Below are 19,628 nucleotides of genomic sequence, written 5' to 3' on the forward strand. Positions count from 1 at the left end.
GAGAAGACGGTGAACATAAGTAATGTGTACAAAGGAAAAGGACACGAAGAGAATCAAAAGTATCTTTTGCCACAAGTCCATCATGTTGAGGAGCCGGCGGCGGCTTAATATTACTAAGCCGAAAACCCACTCTGTAGCAATCAAATTCAAAACCCACCACTCCTCCATCAAGTTTTCTTTTTGGATTGACATTTAGATGATGAAGCGTACAAGGGAAAAGGAGATTATAATGTTGTTGTTGTGAGTGGTAGAATGGTTAACAAACGATATTATTTACACTGAGAAGCAGGTGACCCTGGCCTCACAATATGCTAGCAATAATATGGTTCAAATTATCATTTTGTGAGAATCAAATCTAAAACCTCTCACATACAAGTGAAGAGAAATATAATTAGACTGTAGTACTAAATGACGACATAGCTACTTATTTGTTTAACTCAAAATTTATGTCGTTTTGATTTAACCCCTTATTTTGCAAAATCCTCCCACAGTACCTATACGTTTGGTATCAAAATTCCGCAAACAATACCCTATACATTCGATATTAAAAACATTCGGCATCAAAACTCAGAGTCTATAAAATGGGTATCAAACCCACCACGATACTTTCATGAACAAAGATACAATACATTGAATGATCAACATGTAACTAAGGTATTCTACCTCTAGTATAGAATCAAGTTCGATTGCGATAATTTACCTCTTGAACAAATATAATATCATATTTTATGTGAGCTTTCGAAAGATTGTGTTTATAAATAAAAATTTCAAAATTCAAATTAAACAGTCTAAAATGGAAAATACTATCTACAACATTAATGATAAATGAAGCAGCAAATTCAAACTCGTATTAATGTAATAATGTGGCCTCGTAAAGGAGGTAGTGTATTGTTGGTCTTATACAATTCAAAATTAAGGGTTGGTTTGAAAATGTTTTTAAAATGACTGAAAGTGTTTTTGGTGAAAATATTTTGAAGCTAATCCTTAGTTAAAATGCAAGTGAATCCTGGAAACGCACTTAAAATGCTTCTTGCAGCAATCACATAACTGATGTTTCTTGTGGAAAGCACTCCAAGTGCTTTTGAAATCCAAACTCATTTCTCTAAAAGCGCTCTCAGTCATTTCAAAAATACTTCCAAACAAGTCCTAAATATATGAAAATAAAGTGAATTCTGGAAAAACACTTTAAAGTGTTTCCTGTAACAAGCACATAACTAGTGCTTCTTGTAGAAAGCACTCTAAGTGCCTTTGAAATCCAAAAATATTTCTCTAAAAACGTTTTCAGTCGTTTCAAAAATACTTTCAAATGAGTTCTAAATATATGAAAATGGTTAAATATTTGCCTAGTAGCTATGGAAGGGCCGGTAAACTAGGCACAAAAACATAAGAAATTTGTAACCTATAATATCGTCGAACTCATCACCATTTAAATGGAAAGTTTTGCTTATGTGAAATGATGGTCAAAAGATTTAACGTGACTGGGATTTTTCCTAGAACACACGAGTGTACTTGGGGTTACATCAAACTGTCTAAATATTGTTCTATAGTACCGCAAACCCTATTCCATATTGGACAGCAAAAGAGGCAATGACTGGTAAAAAAGCATCTTAGCCCTTATGGTTTAATGGAAAAATAAACAGATTCAAATTTCAATGGAGCTAGAGAGGGAAAAAAAACTGCAATTTACAAACAGCCAACGGCAGAAATGTCCGAATCTAATCAGAAATATTCGGCCGAAATTTTCGAACTTGATGTAAATCGTTGGTTCTGCGGAAATTTACGAATCTTTTATTCTGCTCACTCGCTTCGCTTTGTTATAAACAGTTTGGCATTAGGTTTTTTATATTGAACTTGGAGCATGTTGCAGTCATATTTAGAATAAGAATGTGATTGTGTAAATCCTAGGGAATCTGGGAAAGTATTATATATTCCTATTAGGATTATATTACCTATTAAATGTTGTAATCCTAAAGGGAAAGGTTTTACCCTTTCTACTACTATAAATAAAGGCACAATGGGGTGAATCAAACACGCCTCACAATTAAATCAATCTCTCTTCTCTCTCAATATTGCCGAACCCCTCTCTCTCTCTAAACCCTAGATCGTTCAATCGAATAGGCCTACAACACGTTATCAGCACGATCTTGCCAGAAGCTGAGGAATTGACGCATCGTAGGAGGAGGCTATCATCCACCACATTCAAAGGCTTATTCGTTTTTTGCGAATCAGATACGCTTAAAATAAAGGAAGATATTTGAAACGTCCACAAAGCATGAAAACATTCCCCAAGATGCATGAACCCCCTATGTTTACATTTTCCGTCCGATATATATATTGTATATGTTCATATATTTTTCAATATATATATATATATATATATTTGTTTCATGCATCGCACAATTAAATTGTTATGTGGAATTTGTGAGTCAAATTGTATAAAATAAATTAGAAGCATATTTAGGGTTTCCTAAACCCTAAGGGGTTTTTTTTTTTTTTTTTTTTTTTTTTGAAAAAAAAGGGAAATTGGACATTGGATGGCACCACCTCTGCGGCACAACATCAGTAGCAGCCTTATGGGCTTTGCTGCACCTACTTGGACCCCTAGGCCTTCAGCCTAATTGATTAGAATAGGCCTGCATCCCTAGTTCTATCACTTAGGAGGCCCGAGCTTTCATGGATCCAGACCAAACCTATGGCAAGCCTTGCTTGCTGGGTCCTTGTCCCGCACGCATCCAGGCCCGCATACCTGCTCTCTCTGGCGCCAGCCTACTTGATTGGGCCTTGTTTCCTTGGGTTCGCAGCACAAGAAGCCAGCCTATGCGGCTGGGCTCCCATTCAAACCCACACACCAGCCCATGGGGCTGGGTTTTGTTCCCCCGTGCATCACCCACAAGGCCAACACTTACTGGGCCTTGTCCCGTGCACCTCCCTTCAACCCAAATTGAAACCAAGCTACGGTTGGGGCATCTCCTTCACCTATGTGGCCTGCAGCCCACGACCGAGGTCTTTTGGGCATTGCCTTATACTTAAGGCATCCAAACCCATGCCACTTAACCCACGACACCAAGCCTAATATTATTTTGGGGCTATATTTTCGATCCAATAATATTATTTTGCTTCTACAATCGACCCGGTATGGCCTGATTTATTGAATTAATTAAAAGTGACCTGCAATCCATTAATCTGATAATGAATCCAAAATTATTAACCTGAAGATCACTTTTGGACATTAATGATTCAATAATTTATTTTTATACTTTGAACCGTCACATACTTTCGTAGTAATGAAGCTCTTACACTTGAGTTCCAGAAAAAACTCAAATCCACTATACTTAAATCAGCATATTGCATTCTATGTTTCTTGCAGGAACCTTTCATTATGAACTAATTGTTCATAAAAACTAAATTAAACCTGTAGTTTCAAATTTAGTGCCTTTGAAACCTGAAGTTTTCATTCAAAACATACCATATGAAACATATAGTTTTCAGGCATAAATTAAACCACTACATGTTTATAGAACCTGTATGTTCTACGATATATGTCTATAGCTTACCATATGACTAATCACATTTTCTCCCTTCATTTTAGGGACATGTCGAACTTGAACAAACTCGATTTCTCTACTCTAGAAGTATCTGGAAGAAGTTATCTGAAGTGGGTTCAAGACGTGAAGCTCCATCTCACTGCAAAGGGCATTAGAGCCATCATCGAGGCATTTATCGTCGACAAACCTGTTGATGAAGCTCAGAAGGCTACTGCGATGATCTTCATTCGAAGACACATCCATGATGCACTGTAGACTGAGTACCTCGCTGAGGAGGACCCACGCACCTTCTGGCTTATCGTTTCGATCACCAGAAAGGCATATACTTGCCTGAAGCAAGACACGATTGGCAGCATCTTCGCTTCCAAGACTTCAAAACCGTGAATGAATACAACTCTGAAATTTGTAGAATCCGTTCTTTGTTGAAATTCTACAAAGTGGAACTAACCGAATCAGATCTCCTGGAGAAGACTTATTCAACCTTCTATGCTACCAATATTGTCCTGCAACAACAATATCGGGCACAAAAATTCACCAAGTTCTCTGATTTGATCTCTGTTTTACTTCTTGCTGAAAAGCAGAACCAGCTTTTGATGAAGAATCATCACGCTCAACCCACTGGCTCGAAAGCAACCATAGACGACGAAAGAACCGTCGTGGCCATGGTAATGGGTGGCAAGCCCAACCATAGGCCTAAGGTCAACAGAGTACTGTACCTAAAGGAAGAAATGTGACCCAGCAACGTCCAACACTCGCCCTTAAGACCCCAAACTTCAAGAACAAGGGCCAAGCTCCCGTTCAGGTTGCTTATACTAAAATGGACATGTGCTATCGTTGTGGATCCAAAGATCATTGGTCACGCGTATGCCGAACTTCCCCTGAGGCCATTGCCAAGTATCATTCCTGTCGTGAGTCTAACTTTGCACATGTGGATCATCTGGAAGATGCAACTACATCCATGGAGATATCGGACTTTCAGGAGGCATCATCGCCTATGGATGAATAAATTAGACATGTTTTTAGGGTGTTTAACCCCAAGTGGCCGAACCCACTAGGAGTGGCCGGCCCTCCCCCCCTTATTTGTTAGGTTTATGGTTTAATTTTGAACAACTTTTCTATGTATTTGGAATAATTTGTTTGGTTTTGGTTTGTTTTGAATTATGGATTGTTAATTGAATGGATATTATTTTCTCAAATTGCTTAATTGAATGAATGGACTTATATTTTTGCATGTAACCAATTCAATCAATTTATTTCTAGGTATGTCTAGTGGGGAAGTTAGTTGTTTGGCAGATAGTGCAACCACACACACCATCTTGTGTGAACAACACTATTTTACTAACTTAATACCCAAGAAAGCTCATTTGACAACTCTCTTAGGCCCATCCAACCTGATTGAAGGATACAGAAAGGCACGTATCATGTTGTTTAATGGTACAATCTTGACCATTAAGGAGGCAATCTATTCTTCACGTTTCGGCAGAACGTTACTGAGCTTTAGAGATATTCGAGATAATAAATATCATCTTGAAACCACTAAAGATCATGGTTCTGAATTTCTTTGTATCACTTCATACGAATATGGCCAGAAGCATATTCAAGAGAAGTTAGAACGTCTGTCGAGTGGGTTGTACATCACAACCATTCGCGGTATAGAAGCCCACAGTGTGGCTGGCCCTATGCCTGAGTTCCAGGACACTTTGTTGCTTTGGCATGATCGTTTTGGACATCTTGAACGTGACATGGTGCGCCTTATCCTCAAATATTCTCACGAGCATAAGTTACATCCCTATGTTGGATTTATGTCATGCAAAACATGTTCTTTATGGAAGTTGAATATTCAATCATTCCATACAAAGATTATTCACGACCCCCCTAAATTTCTTCAGAGGATTCAAGGGGACATTTGTGGACCTATCCAACCAACCTGCAGACCATTTAAATATTTTATGGTGTTGGTTGATGCATCGACAAGATGGTCACACGTTTGCTAAACTCCTAGCTCAAATCATTAAGCTAAGGGCTCACCACCCTGATTATCCAATTAAGTCGATTCGACTGGATAACGCTAGAGAGTTTACATCACAGACTTTTGACGATTATTGCATGTTAGTAGGGATTGATGTGGAACATCCTGTGCCCCATGTTCACACCCAAAACGGCCAGGCAGAAGCTTTCATAAATCGCCTTCAATTGATAGCTTGAACTTTGGTTATGAGAACCAAATTGCCGGTATTTGCCTGGGGCTATGCAATATTGCATGCAGCTATGTTGGTCTGCCTGAGGCCCACCGCTACCAATCACATTCACCGTACCAGTTGGTCATTAGATAAGAGCCTGACGTCTAGCATTTACGGGTGTTTGGGTGCGCCATTTATATGTCAACAGTGCCACCACTACGTACCAAAATGGGTCCTTAGAGAAAAATGGGAATCTATGTCAGTTATGATTTGCCATCAATTGTTCGATACTTAGAACCCTTGACAGGAAATCTCTTTACCGCACGTTTTACGGATTGTCACTTTGATGAGACAGTCTTCCTGTTGTTAGGGGGAGGTAAGTAGGCTAACGTTCCTATAGAATGCCGCGAATTGTCGTGGTATGGTATGCTCCCACTATGTCTTACTTAGATCCCCGCACTGCCCAGTTTGAAACTGAGGTGCGATGAATTATAGATCTTCAGAGCATTGCTCAAAGTATGCCGGATGCTTTTAATGATCTAGCAAAGGTGACAATATAACATATACCCGCTGCAAACACACCTGCAAGGACAGATGTACCCTGCGTACGTCAATTGCCCATCTAGGAAGGCTGGACTGTCCACGAAGGTAGAGAGGCCATACCCTCCGCACGACAAGGTACATTGGCGGCTAGCCAATTATTTGCTCCGACCCTGAAGCGTGGCAGACCCCCTGGTTTAAAGGATTCACAACCCTAGAAAAGGAAAATGGCACCAACTAGTGACCCTAGTTTGAATCCGACCATCGTTCACTTATCCGTTCCAACGCATAAGGTTATTTTAGATTACGGTGATGCTTCAGACGAAACATGCCGGCCTCTTGAGAATCGCGAGATTTCAGTCCACTACACAGTATTGGATGAGGTTTGGAATAGGAATGAGATGATCGTCAACGATGCATTCGCTTACTCAGTAGCTACTGACATCATGTTTAGCGATGATATTGAATCACGTTCCGTTAATGAATGTCAATGTAGAAACAATTGGTCAAACTGGAAACAAGTAATCCAGGTCGAACTTGATTCGCTCGCGAAACATAAAGTGTTTGGACCTATCGTTCCTACATCACCACGTGTAAAGCCTGTTGGCTACAAGTGGGTTTTCATAAGGAAGCGTAATGAGAAGAATGAAATAGTGCGATACAAAGCACGCCTCATAGCGTAAGGCTTCTCTTAGCGCCTCGGAATTGATTATGAGGAGACGTATTCCCTCGTAATGGACGTTATAACGTTCCGCTACCTAATCAGTTTGGTAGTTTCTGAAAAACTGAATATGCAGCTTATGGACGTGGTAACCGTGTATCTCTATGGGGATCTAGATACGGAAATCTATATGAAAGTTCAAGAAAGACTTTCATTAACTGGTCCAAATAGTTCTAGACCACGAAACACTCACTCAATTAGGTTAAGGAGGTCACTCTACGGATTGAAACAATCCAGGCAAATGTGGTACAACCGTCTGAGTGAATATTTGACAAGTCAGGGTTATGTGAACAACGAACTATGCCCATGTGTGTTCATAAAGAAGTCATATTCCGGATTTGCAATTGTTGCAGTTTATGTCGATGACATGAACCTCATTGGGACTCCCGCAGAGCTTGAGGAAATTGTTGCACACCTGAAATCGGAATTTGAGATGAAGGATCTTGGGAAAACTCGATACTGTCTCGGCCTAGAGATCGAGTATTGTTCAGATGAAATCCTAGTGCATCAATCGAACTACACCCAAAAGGTGTTGCGTCGTTTTAATGAGGATAAAGCGAAGCCTTTAAGTAAACCCACGATCATTCGGACTCTACATACTAAATGAGATCCTTTCCGTCCAAAGGAGGATGAGGAAGAGATTTTGGAACCCGAAGTTCTTTACCTAAGTGCAATTGGGGCTTTATTATACTTGACTCAGTGCACTAGACCTGACATTTCCTTCGATGTGAATCTATTGGCTAGATACAACAATGCGCCCACATGCAGACACTAGAATGGTGTTAAAGACATTTTCCGCTACCTTAAAGGTACTATGGATTTGGGATTGTTCTATACCCGCGAATCTCCGATTGTTGCCACTCACTATAGCTTTCAGATCATTATTTGTAATTGAATTTAGTATGTAACTTATGTAGTTATTAAAGGACTCTTGTATCCATTAAGACACTTGGTATATGAAGTCTTATTCGTTCGATGAGAATTAAAAACTTCACACATATATAATTAGTTGTGAATCACATGATTTTCTTGTTTCCAACCTTTGTGTGATCATGCGGTCAAAGAGGTCGATTCTTCTGGAAGTGATAGGCCAAACGACGTTGTATTCCCATGGCATCGATCTTCTTAAGCATAAGAAAATAGTCAGCCAAGATTGGCTTCCCAGCCTTTTCCGTAATACCCCACACCAACTCCTTATACTCTCAAGCCATCTCAAAATTTGGGTTCGCCAAGTCCACAGAGAAGATCGTACGCGACATAAAGTTGAGCGGAGTTTTGAAAACGGCACTTCCAACATCTACCGTTTACCTTTTACAATGCCTTCGTTGACCTCATATATGAGCTCTTGAACTTTTACGTAACGTTTGGCGTCAGAGAACTTTGGTGGCAAACAAGTGAAAGTTGCATATTTTTTGAAGGTTTTTCCATGCCGCTGAAATCGGTAGCCAGGGTATACCGCACTTAGTACCAGTTTGGCACAACTAAAATTATAAAAAAAAAAAAAAAAAAAGTAGCTATGAAAAATGGTTGGGGGTGTAAAATATGTGTGGTAAATGTAAAAATAAGTGCTTCTTTTCAAAGTTCCAACCAAAATAAGCTGAAAAATGGAAGCAGCATTTTGCTGCTTCTCAAAACCGGCTTTTTTTCAAAGTAGACGGATGAACAGTAAAGTTTAATGAAACTTTCTTATACCTAGTTATACCTTATTTCTCCACTATTTTGCCGCAAAATTTCTTTCCCCTCTCTTTCTCTCATCTCCTTCTTTCTCGTACATGTTATACTTCTTTCAGTCGTCAGGTAGTCAGGTGCTCTCTCTCTATCTCTGCTTGCAGATTCCCATGGTAAAGTTTTATTCTTTATTTTTCAATATTTCCATTGAAAATAATTAACTTTACTCTTCCTGCTCGCTCTCGTTGGCTGATATATAATTTTGTGATGTCTACCTCTAGATAACCAGAACCTGAAACGCAAATCCAAAGCCATTTAGTTCCCATAATTCGTAATCTCACATAGTTTTCGGGTAAGTCTGCACTGCACTGCATTCTTGCTCTTATTTTGCTTTTGTGTCTGTTTTTAAAATAATTATTAGTATGAATTTGTGAGCATATTGATAAAGTTTGTTTGGTTATGTGTTTTGGTTGGACTTGACAGAGAATGGAGAGGACTTTTGGAGTGTGTTTTACGGCTTCAAGGCTATGCAAAATGCATCATCACTGATTTCATTAAGTAGGTGAATGTTTGTAGGGTATAGTACATTGCCGTAATCCATACTTGTTTAAAGAGTGATTGACAAGAGGCTTAACAACCATTTCAACCTTACTACTCTAGATTGAATCCTAGCCCTTCATTTGGGTTTTAAGTGATCCAATCTGGAGTGTACACTTGAATCCTAGCCCTTCATTTCTTCTTTCTCCTTCGATGCAGACAACATCCATGCTCGGGAGCTCATTGTTACCTTCGATCCCTCGACTTCAGGAACTGTTTAGCTTCCAACACTCCCTTCTAAACTGCTTATGGGAGTCATTCCAAGCAATCCCCTTAGGTAATTGAATCTCTCATTCGATAATGCTTTTGTGAAAATGTCTGTGATCTGATTTTCTGTGCTGCAATAGATTAGCTTGATTGTGTTGTCCTGCAATGCCTCTTTGATGAAATGACATCTTCTTTTGATATGTTTTGTTCTCTGATGAAATACTGGGTTTTTGGTCATGGCAATTGCAGAGGTGTTGTCACACAGAAGTGGTGTGGCATCAACCTGTAATTCCCCAAAGTCTTTAAGTATGAACCTTAGCCAAATAGCTTGAGTTGTAGCTTTTGATGCACTCACATAATTTGCCTCGCCTGTGGACAGTGCAACACTTTGTTGCTTCACAGAGGCCCACGAGAAAACCCCTAAACCAAAAGTGAAAGCATAGCCCGATGTGCTTCTGCTATCATCTTCACTGCCACCCCAGTCACTGTCACAAAATGCAGTTAGGATAGTTGACTTCCCCATTTCATACTTGATCCCATAATCAAGTGTTCCTTGCACATATCTTAGAACTCTCTTTGCTGTCCCCATGTGTATCTTGCTAGGATTCTACATAAACCTAGAAAGTAGGCTTGTTGAGAACATTAGATCCGGCCTTGTTGCAGTTAGGTACAATAGACTGCCAACAATGCTTTTGTAGAGACTAACATCTACAGGTTCACTTCCATTATCTTTCTTAAGCTTCTCATTTGCAATTAGGGTGTAGAGACAGGTTTGCATCGCTTCAGCCCAAACTTTTCAAGCAAAGTTTCATCATACTTCCTTTGATGAATAAATATGCTATTTGCTTCTTGAATTACCCCAATGCCAAGAAAATGATGCAAGAGGCCTAGATTAGTCATCTCATACCTATTCATCATCTTTTCTTTGAACTTTTCAATCATTGCATCATCATTTCAAGTGTAGACAACATCATCCACATAGATTGAGACAATGAGTGTCTTGTTGTTGCTTCATGTCTTGGTGTAGAGTGTAGCTTCACTAAGACTTTTCTGAAATCGTTTCTTAGTGAAATAGGAATCAATCTCACTGTACCAAGCTCTTGGAGCTTGCTTTAGGCCATAGAATGCCTTCCTTAGCTTGTACACCTTCTCTGGAAACTCTTAGGGTAAAGTACAAAAAACTACCTCAACTATTGGTGTCCTGACACTTTCATAACTCATCTTTTAAAATTGACAATGTCATACCTCATCTTACGAATTTGTGCCAATGTTATACCTTCCGTTAGCTTGGCGTGAATTTCTCAATTAAATGCTGACGTGACATGATTCAGGGCCCACTTTCTATTATAAAAATTATTTAATATTTTTTGAATATTAAAATAATAAAAAAAAGTTAAAAAAAATAAAATGAAACAACTCTTTCCCTCCCTCCATCCCTTCCCCTACGAAACTCCAACCCAGAAAACAAATGAAAAAAAAAAAAAAAAAAAAACCTTCATCCCTTCCCACCCTCCTCCACCCCCCCCCCCCCGGCACATCCTTCTTTCTTCTCCCCCATCCCCCCCCCACCCCTGCTGCAAGCCTGCAACCTAGAAAACAAAAGAAGAAGAAAAAAAAAAAAACTTTATCCCTTCCTACCCTCCCCCCCACCCCCGCGTCCTTCTTTCTTCTCCCCCATCCCCCCTACCCGCACTTCTCCCCCACCCGAGCCCTTACCTGCAACCCAGAAAAAAAAAAAAAAAAATCTTAGTTCGCCTTCCTTTCACACCCACCCTCCGCACCCATCCTTATACCCACCCAACCTCGCACCCACCCTTCGCGGAATCGACGAACGGGATCTAGGTTTTTTTTTCTTCTTCTTCTTCCTCCTCCTTCTTTTGCTTTCTAGTTTGGCAGGGGGTTGGATTTTTTTTTGGGGGGGGGGGACGAACTGGGTTTATTTTTTTGGGGGGAGGGACGAACTGGGTTGGGTTTTTTTTTTTTTTTTTTTTCCTTCTTCTTCTTCTTCTCCTCCATCCTTCTTCTTCTTCTTTGGGGGGTTGGGGCAAATTTTTTGTTTTTGTTTTTTTTTTGGTTGAATCACGCAGGGGAGAAGAAGATGGGGAGAGAGAGAAGGGGGGGAGGGGGGTGGATGGGAAGGTTTTGATTTTTTTGATTTTTTTTTGTTTCAACTTTTTATTATTATTTTAATATTTAAAAATATTAAATGATTTTTTTTTATTTTTTTATTTTTTTAATAGAAAGTGGGGTCTGGATCAAGCCACGTCAGCATTTAACTGATAAATTAATGGCAGGCTAACAGAAGGTATAACTTTGGCACAAATTCGTAAGATGAGGTATGAAAGTGTCATGACACCTATAGTTGAGTTAGTTTTTTGTACTTTACCCAAACTCTTAACTTGTGAGCCCTTGAGGTTGTTCCACAAACACCTCCTCTTCTAGCACTCCATTTAGAAATGTAGATCTGACATCCAATTGATGCAACTTCCAACCCTTCTTAGCTGTTAGTGCAATCAAGGTCCTTATAGTGTCTAACCTTGCTACTGGAGCAAATGTTTCATTAAAGTCTACACCAGGCTTCTGTGAGTAGCCTTTAGCTACCAATCTGGCCTTGTTATTTTGCACATAACCATCTAGGTTGAGCTTCACTTTGTACACCCATTTCACACCAATCACAGGCTTGTCACTTTGTCGATTTACAAGTTCATAAGTGTCATTTTTCTCAATCATTTCAAGTTCTTCCTTCATTGTTTTCTTCCAAGCTTTGTCTTTCTTAGCTTCTTCATATGATTCTGGTTCCCCTACATAGTAGTTACATGTAGCATACATCTCATCCAAGCTTTTCACCCTCACTGGAGTTGAACTTGGAGTTGTTATTTGTGATTAACTTGGTTGCGGACTCATGCTTGCTTGCTGTGGAGTCCCTTGTATGTCACCATTCTCTGCGACTTCTTCTTGAGCTGAGGTCTCCATAGGCTCCCTTGTTTGCCTTTGGTTGATGTCAAGCTGTAAAGAGACACTGTCATTCTTTTCTACCCTTGTTTCCTAGTTCCATGTTGAGTCTTCATCAAAGATAACATCCCTTGATAGGATTATCTTTTGAGTTGACAAATTGTAAACTCTGTACCCTTTCTCGCTGGTTCCATAACCCATAAAAACACCCTTGTTGCTTGATTTCTCCAACTTGTACCTTAGTTGTTGAGGAATGTGAGTATAGCACACTGAGCCAAACACCCTCAGATGCTTCACATAAGGCTTCCTTCCACTGAACACTTCAAATGGTGTCTTTTTATCCAGTGCTTTAGTAGGGCGCCTATTTAATAGGTACACTGAGGTGTTCACGGCTTCACCCCAAAATGTATAGGGCATGTTCTTCTCATGCATCATAGACTTAGCCATTTCAACTATAGTCCTATTCTTTATTTCTGCAATCTCATTATGTTATGGTGAATATGCCACAATGAGTTGCTTCTCCAACCCCACATCTTTACAGAATACATTGAACTCATGTAAGGTGTACTCACCTCCTCTATCACTTCTCAGTCTTTTGATTTGATATCCATTTTGCAATTCCACCGTTGCCTTGAACTTCTTGAATATTGTGAATACCTCATACTTGGAACCTCATGAAATACACCCAACACATCCGTGAGTAGTCATCAATGAAGGTTAGGAAATACCTGTTTCCACTGATTGTTGTTGTTTGCATTAGTCCACACATATTTGTGTGAATCAATTCGAGTGGCTTTGTTTCCCTCCAAGCCTTTCCAGCTTCAAATAGATCTCTGTGATGTTTGCCAAACACACATTTCACAAGTTTCATTGCATTGATCCATCCTTGGTATACCTTACATCATTTCATGCTTTTGTAGATTTTGTAAGCTTATCATGTTTAAATGACCAAACCTCTTGTGCCATAGCTTCATAAAACCTGTCACACTTGCTTTCCTTGCCACTTCCTTTAGGTACTTCAACATAAGTGGAGAGCTTCTGTTTTTCACTTCCATTCTAGTCACTAGGTTTGATAAGGACTTGTCATCATATATCTCGACCACAGTTCCCCCAAAGAGTAAGAAATAGCCATGCTCCATCATTTGACGCGCACTATGTAGATTCTCATCAAATCCATGCACTAGCATCACCTCCCTTATGCATCTTCTTTTTTGCTTGATGTTAATGACCAGAGTTTATCTTCCAATGGCTTTGACAATGTTTCGATCTCCCATTTTCACTTTTCCTGTGAAGTTTGTGTCAATATCAATGAGTAATGACTCATGTGCAGTCATATAGTTGTTGCAGTCATTATCAATGTACCACACTTCATTGTTTTTCTTTACTTTTGCACTGAAAGCACAAAACACATTTTCTTCTTCTTCCACTTGATTTGCACAGTTCACTTGCTGCATATTCTTTGATCTACAATCCTTCATGATGTGCCTGAACCTGTTGCATTTATGGCACCTAGGCTTGTCCTTGAACCAACACTCTCCAAGATGGAATTTGTCACACTGCTTGCATTGCTGCTTAATTCTTGGACCTTTATTTGAGTAGCTGCCTTGGTTAGGTCTAGGGTTTTGATACCCTTTTCCTTCCCATTTCTTGTTCTTGCCCTTCCACTGTGGTTTTTGTTTGCTTACACTAGCTTGACTACTAGATCCAACATTGAGTGGTTGAAAAGCTATCTCATGTGCAAAATCAACATGCCTCTCGAGCCTTTGGTCAAAAGCTCTTAAAGATGCCATCACATCTTGCACACTAAGAGTTTCAGTGTCTTTGGTTTCTTCAATGACACTCACCATTGAATCATAGGGTTTAGTCAAACTAATCAACAGTTTCTGGACAATTCTTTCATTAGGCAGTTCCTCACCATATGTTTTCATTTTGTTTACAGCATCAAATAGCCTAGTAAAGTAGTCTTTTAACAACTCATTCTCCCTCATTCTTGTATACGCAAAATCTCTTCTAAGGGATTGAAGTTTTACCTTTCTGATTTTGGTGTCTCCTCTGTACTCTTGTTGTAAAACTTCCTAAGCTCCATTTTCACTCTCTTCATTTGCTATCCTCGGGAAAATGGAGTCTGAGACAACACCTTGGATGATTCCAAGTGCTCTAGGTAGTTCATACCCGTATCGACTTCCATCTCAGGTAGTTCATACCTGTATTGAACCATATCCTATAGATCATAGGACTTGAAAATGGTTGTCATTCTTATTCTCCAAAAGTCATAGTTCTCCCTATCAAAGATTGGAGCTTTTAGCTCACTGCTACTGCTGGATCCCTTCATTTGCAGGGTTGTTTGTTGTTGAGGACACTACACAGGTGCTCCCAAAGATCTCAACTTGCACAGATTACGTCCAGAAAGTTGTAAGATCAAAAACTAAGCTCTGATACCATGATAAAGTTTGTTTGTTTAGGTGTTTTGGTTGGACATGATAGAGAATGGAGATGACCTTTGGAGTGTGTTTTACGGCTTCAAGGCTGTGCAAAATGCATCAGCACTGATTTCATTAAGTAGGTGAATGTTTGTAGGGTATGGTGCATTGCCATAACCCATACTTGTTTAAAGAGTGAGTGACAAGAGGCTTAACAACCATTTCAGCCTTACTACTCTAGATTGAATCCTAGCCTTTCATTTGGGTTTTAAGTGATGTAATATGGGGTGTACACTTGTCACTCACACACTCACACATAATTTAAACAAAAACCTAGCCGTTGGAGGCTCTAACCCTTCATTTCTTCTTTCTTCTTCGATACAGACAATAGCCATGCCTGAGAGCTCCTTGCTGCCTTCGATCCCTCGACTCCAGGAGCTGTTTAGCTTCCAACACATATCTGGTGAGTTTCGATACACGAAACGCAATTGGTGGTTGATGTGAGGAGTTTCTTTTTTTAAATTCCTGCAGTGGCAGTGCCAAGTAATTGATTTTGTTGCTCACATTGCATTCAGAATTTCCTATCTTATTGTTTTCTTTGTTTCAATCTTTATATATTTACCGGATACCGCAGTTGCTCATTTAGCTTTGTGTCCTTACATATTGGTTTACGAAAGTTATTAGTTGAAGTTGTTGTATCATTGATGTTAGTTGGACTGAATTTCGTATCTCAAGTCTTCTATTGTTTCCAACTTTATACTTAATTGGAATTGGAACCACAGTTGCGATTGCTAAGCTTTGAAGAATCTTACAAATTGTTTATGGACATTTCAGAGTAATAAACTAGTACTGTGAATAGAGACCAATGATGTCCGAAGTGATTAATTGTCTCTCACTTGAGGGTCAACTTGCAAAATTAGAATTAGTGGGATCAAAAGCATTTCAACTCCTTCAAGGGACATTAATCCCTGCTACCAGGTGAGTTACGGAGAGGATTTCATTGACTTAACCAAGTAATGAGGTTAAAGATGGCTACTTTTGTTGTCTGGCTGAATAGGACTAGAGATAATTCTTGGAAGTTTGATGAATGCATCTAATTAGACTACTTTCAAGTACATTAACAATATTGTACTAATGAATAGCTATTCAGTCTAAAATATTTCAATTGAAGTAGTTTGTCATGCTAATTAATATTTAAGATAAAGTTTATAAATAACTTTTTTTTGAAAATAAAGTATATTCAGTAATTCACCTTTATTTGTTAAGAAAATTAAATTAACGGCACATCTAGTATTATACCATTTTTGGTCATTTCACACAGTCACAGTTGTTTTACATAAAAGTTTACCAAACACTATAATATTGTTTTTTTCTTTCCAAAAACACTTTTACAAAAAAGTTTACCAAACACTTTACTGTTTTATTTCACAGCTGTTTATTCTCACAGCAAGGCAAAATCAGTTTTTTTCAAAGCACAGTAATACCAAACCAGCCCTTAGCATGGTCACATGCTTGGATGGCATCGGGATGGTTTGGTTGCAGAAGAATTGACCATGGGTTTGGAGGACATCTTTAGCTACGATAGATGAAGAAACTACAACAGTCGTTTGTCCAAGTTGCAAAGACATAGTGCTACTCTTACTTGTACAAAAACGAGACACGTTTGTTGACAAAGAACAATTCATTACTCGTACAAAAATGTTATTTTTATTACAATTTTCATACCAAATTTGTACAGTATATCCCATAAAGATAGAACCCACATGTATTGATAGACCTTATCTCTTTTAGATATACAAATATGATAAAAAAAAAATGTAACAAGTGTTGCATCACTTGTAAAAATCGCTTTTGTAGACTAGGTTTTAAACTCCAGTTGGAGTTCTAGGGCTAGATTCTTGAATATGGTGCCTACTCCTATACAAGAAGGGCATTCGGGCACACTTACAGAAATTTACAAAATATCAATGGGGAGTACTCACAAGCAAACGTGAAATTTTTATTTTTTTATATAAGCAAATATTCTACACTTAATATGTCTAAGTTATAGAGACCAGATTCGAACTCGGATGCAAATCATTTCTCTAACTAATTTGGCTAAATTTAGGTATAATCTACAAGCATGATTCTTATTTAGATTCTAAAAATTATATGTTACGGACTTGAAATAGATATCAAGCTGGGTTCTTCTATAACATGGGCACAGCTTTGAGAGGCTGAGCTTTTTGTAAGGTAAGGCCAAACTTCTGATCCATGTTCATAGTCTCTAGTGTAACTCCATCTTCAAGCTTCCAATTACTGAAACAGTTAATGAGCGAACCCAACATCAAGTTCACCATTCTCACTGCCAATGGCATACCAGGACACATTCTCCTCCCACCACCAAACGGAATAAGCTCAAAATTCTTGCCGGTAAAATCAATTTCCGATCCCAAAAACCTCTCTGGCACGAACGAGTCTGGGTTGTCCCAAATGCCAGGGTCTCTTCCTATGGCCCATGCATTGACAAACACTTGTGCACCTTTTGGTACAACGTACCCGCAGATCTCAACATCTATTTCGGCTTTTCGGGGAAGTAGTAAGGGTGCTGCTGGGTATAGACGGAAGGTCTCCTTGATTATTGCTTGTAAGTAAGGGAGTTGACCAATGTCGGATTCCTCAACCAGTTTTCCTTTTCCGATGGTCTGCTTCAGCTCCGCTTGGGCTTTGAACAATTTTTCTGGGTTGCGGAGTAGCTCAGCCATTGCCCATTCCAATGTGGATGACGTTGTATCTGTTGCCGCAGCAAATAGATCCTGTAATGAACGAACAAAAGTGGAAGTCACTTGTCCCACTTATACATATTGAAGAAGCACTATAAGAAAAATGCGTATGCAACAACCCTAAAAGATCACGTAATTTGTATGTAACAAAATCAAAACCGTGGCAATGTACGCACTATGATCAGCACTTAGAGATGTTCACAAGATCTCCCCTGAGCTTGATGCTATAATAAATAGTAGTGTTGATGATGGACAAGTAAAAAATCAAAAACTACTTATATCAGCTCACCCTATCACATTTCTAGATGAAATTTGTGTGTTTACTAGAAAAATAATACACTAGATGATCAATTTTAGACAATACACAGCGCTAATAATTACCTAGTGACAACTCGTACATAATTCTTATTTACCTCGGAGCAATTTTCAGTATGAACATATTATCAATTCAAAGAATAAGTTCACCAAGATCAAGAACAACGAAGCTAGCAGAGAGTAGACAACTAACCAGGAACAGATGTTGAGTTTCATCCATGTCCATATCCTCATTTTTCTTTTCACTAAGGTTTATCAGGGTATCTAACATATCATTAGTCATGGCATAATCAAGCTCTTTTCTTGATTCAAACCGTTGCATCATCAAGCGATCAAAGATGTCAAACATCTTCTGGTAGTAACCGGTCTGACGGCGTCGTATCCCCTGGGGATCAATCCTTTTCAGCACAGGAAAATAGTCAGCCAAGTTAGGTTTCAAAGACTCTTCAAGAATACTCCATACCAGCTCCTTGAACTCTCTCGCCCTAGCACTGTGTGGGTCCACTAAATCCACAGAGAAGATGGTACGCGATAGCAAATTGAGCGAAGTTTTGAAAGCAGCCCGTCCGATATCAACCACCTCACCTTTTACAGCGCTTTCATTGACGTCGGATATGAGCTCTTGCACTTTCAGGTGACGGTTGGCTTGGTTGGCGTCGAGAATTTTGGTGGTGAACAATTGCGAGTTACATGTTTTGCGGAGGTTTTTCCATGTAGCTGAAACCGGTATCCACGCCATGCTGTACGTGGAATGTTGACAGGCTTGGAGCGCATCTGGGACGGTTCGGTTGCAGAAGAGTTGGTCATGGGTTCGGAGGACTTCTTTGGCGACGGTTGATGAAGAAATTACCACGGTTGTTATTTGGCCGAGATGCAAAGTCATAATTGGGCCATAGCGTTGTGAAAGCTTAGTGAGAGAGAGATGGGGTTTGTTGCCAAGCTCTAAGAGATTGCCAATGAAGGGAAGTGGGTTTGGTCCTGGTGGAAGCCTTGTGGTATCTAATGATCTTCTTCCAAGCGAATAATAGAGGGTGTGAATTGAGACCCATGCAACCATTAGACCGAGTAGTATGCAACTCAAGAAATCCATTTCTTCTCCCAATCTGTAAATTTTGCCACAATTGAGAGGACATAAATACATCTTTTCATTGGGGATATGTATCTATATATATGAATGGGACCAATTTACTTAATCATATTTTACTCACATAGTGACGTAGAATGTAAGGTTTAGATCTTAACAAGTACTGCCACATCATTTGGTGAATAAATTAACCTACTTAGTATTTTCAGTCAAAAATTTCACTTGCTATGTTGTTAATTTAAGGCTGGTTTGACATTACTGAAATTCTTTTATAAGTAGTTTTTAAAAAAATCGAGGCTAAAATTGTATTTGGTAAAACAACGTTTTTTTTTTTTTCATAGCATATCAACTCCAAACTAGTCCTTGAAGAGGGGTACCGTGGCTTGAAGAAAATGAAGCCAATGTATCTGAATTCTTAACCAAAAGGACATGGAAAACACGGAGAACATGAATAATGTGTACAAAGTAAAAGGACAGGAAGAACACGACATCAAAGGTATTTTTTGCCACGAGTCCATCATGTTGAGGAGCCGGCGGCGGCTTTATATTACTAAGCCGAAAACCCACCAGGTAGCAATCAAATTCATAACCCAACAGTTCTCCATCATATTTCCTTTTTCGATTGACATTTGATTGC

The 19,628-nt window shown here is 39.2% G+C and overlaps 1 protein-coding gene across 1 annotated transcript; it reads right to left on the minus strand.

Annotated features, from left to right (window-relative positions):
* Window positions 1–16,817: 16,817 nt before the first annotated feature.
* Window positions 16,818–19,048, minus strand: LOC103961509 (geraniol 8-hydroxylase-like). The gene is made up of 2 exons (XM_048572117.1): window positions 18,101–19,048; window positions 16,818–17,625 (listed from the first exon to the last, which is right to left on the minus strand). Exons 1-2 carry the CDS (start codon window positions 19,046–19,048, stop codon window positions 17,020–17,022), a joined length of 1,554 nt encoding a protein of 517 aa, XP_048428074.1. The 3' UTR covers window positions 16,818–17,019.
* Window positions 19,049–19,628: the final 580 nt, after the last annotated feature.

The sequence above is a fragment of a genome, unplaced genomic scaffold (assembly GCF_019419815.1).
Source record: "Pyrus x bretschneideri cultivar Hongxiangsu unplaced genomic scaffold, Pyrus_bretschneideri_v1 Contig6, whole genome shotgun sequence".
Classification (NCBI taxonomy): Eukaryota; Viridiplantae; Streptophyta; class Magnoliopsida; order Rosales; family Rosaceae; genus Pyrus; species Pyrus x bretschneideri.

Coding starts and splice junctions, on each gene's coding strand:
- LOC103961509 (XM_048572117.1), bottom strand. CDS start 19,048: ATGTATTTATGTCCTCTCAATTGTGGCAAAATTTACAGATTGGGAGAA. Junction 17,626..18,100: donor AAACTCAACATCTGTTCCTG/GTTAGTTGTCTA, acceptor CGTTCATTACAG/GATCTATTTGCTGCGGCAAC.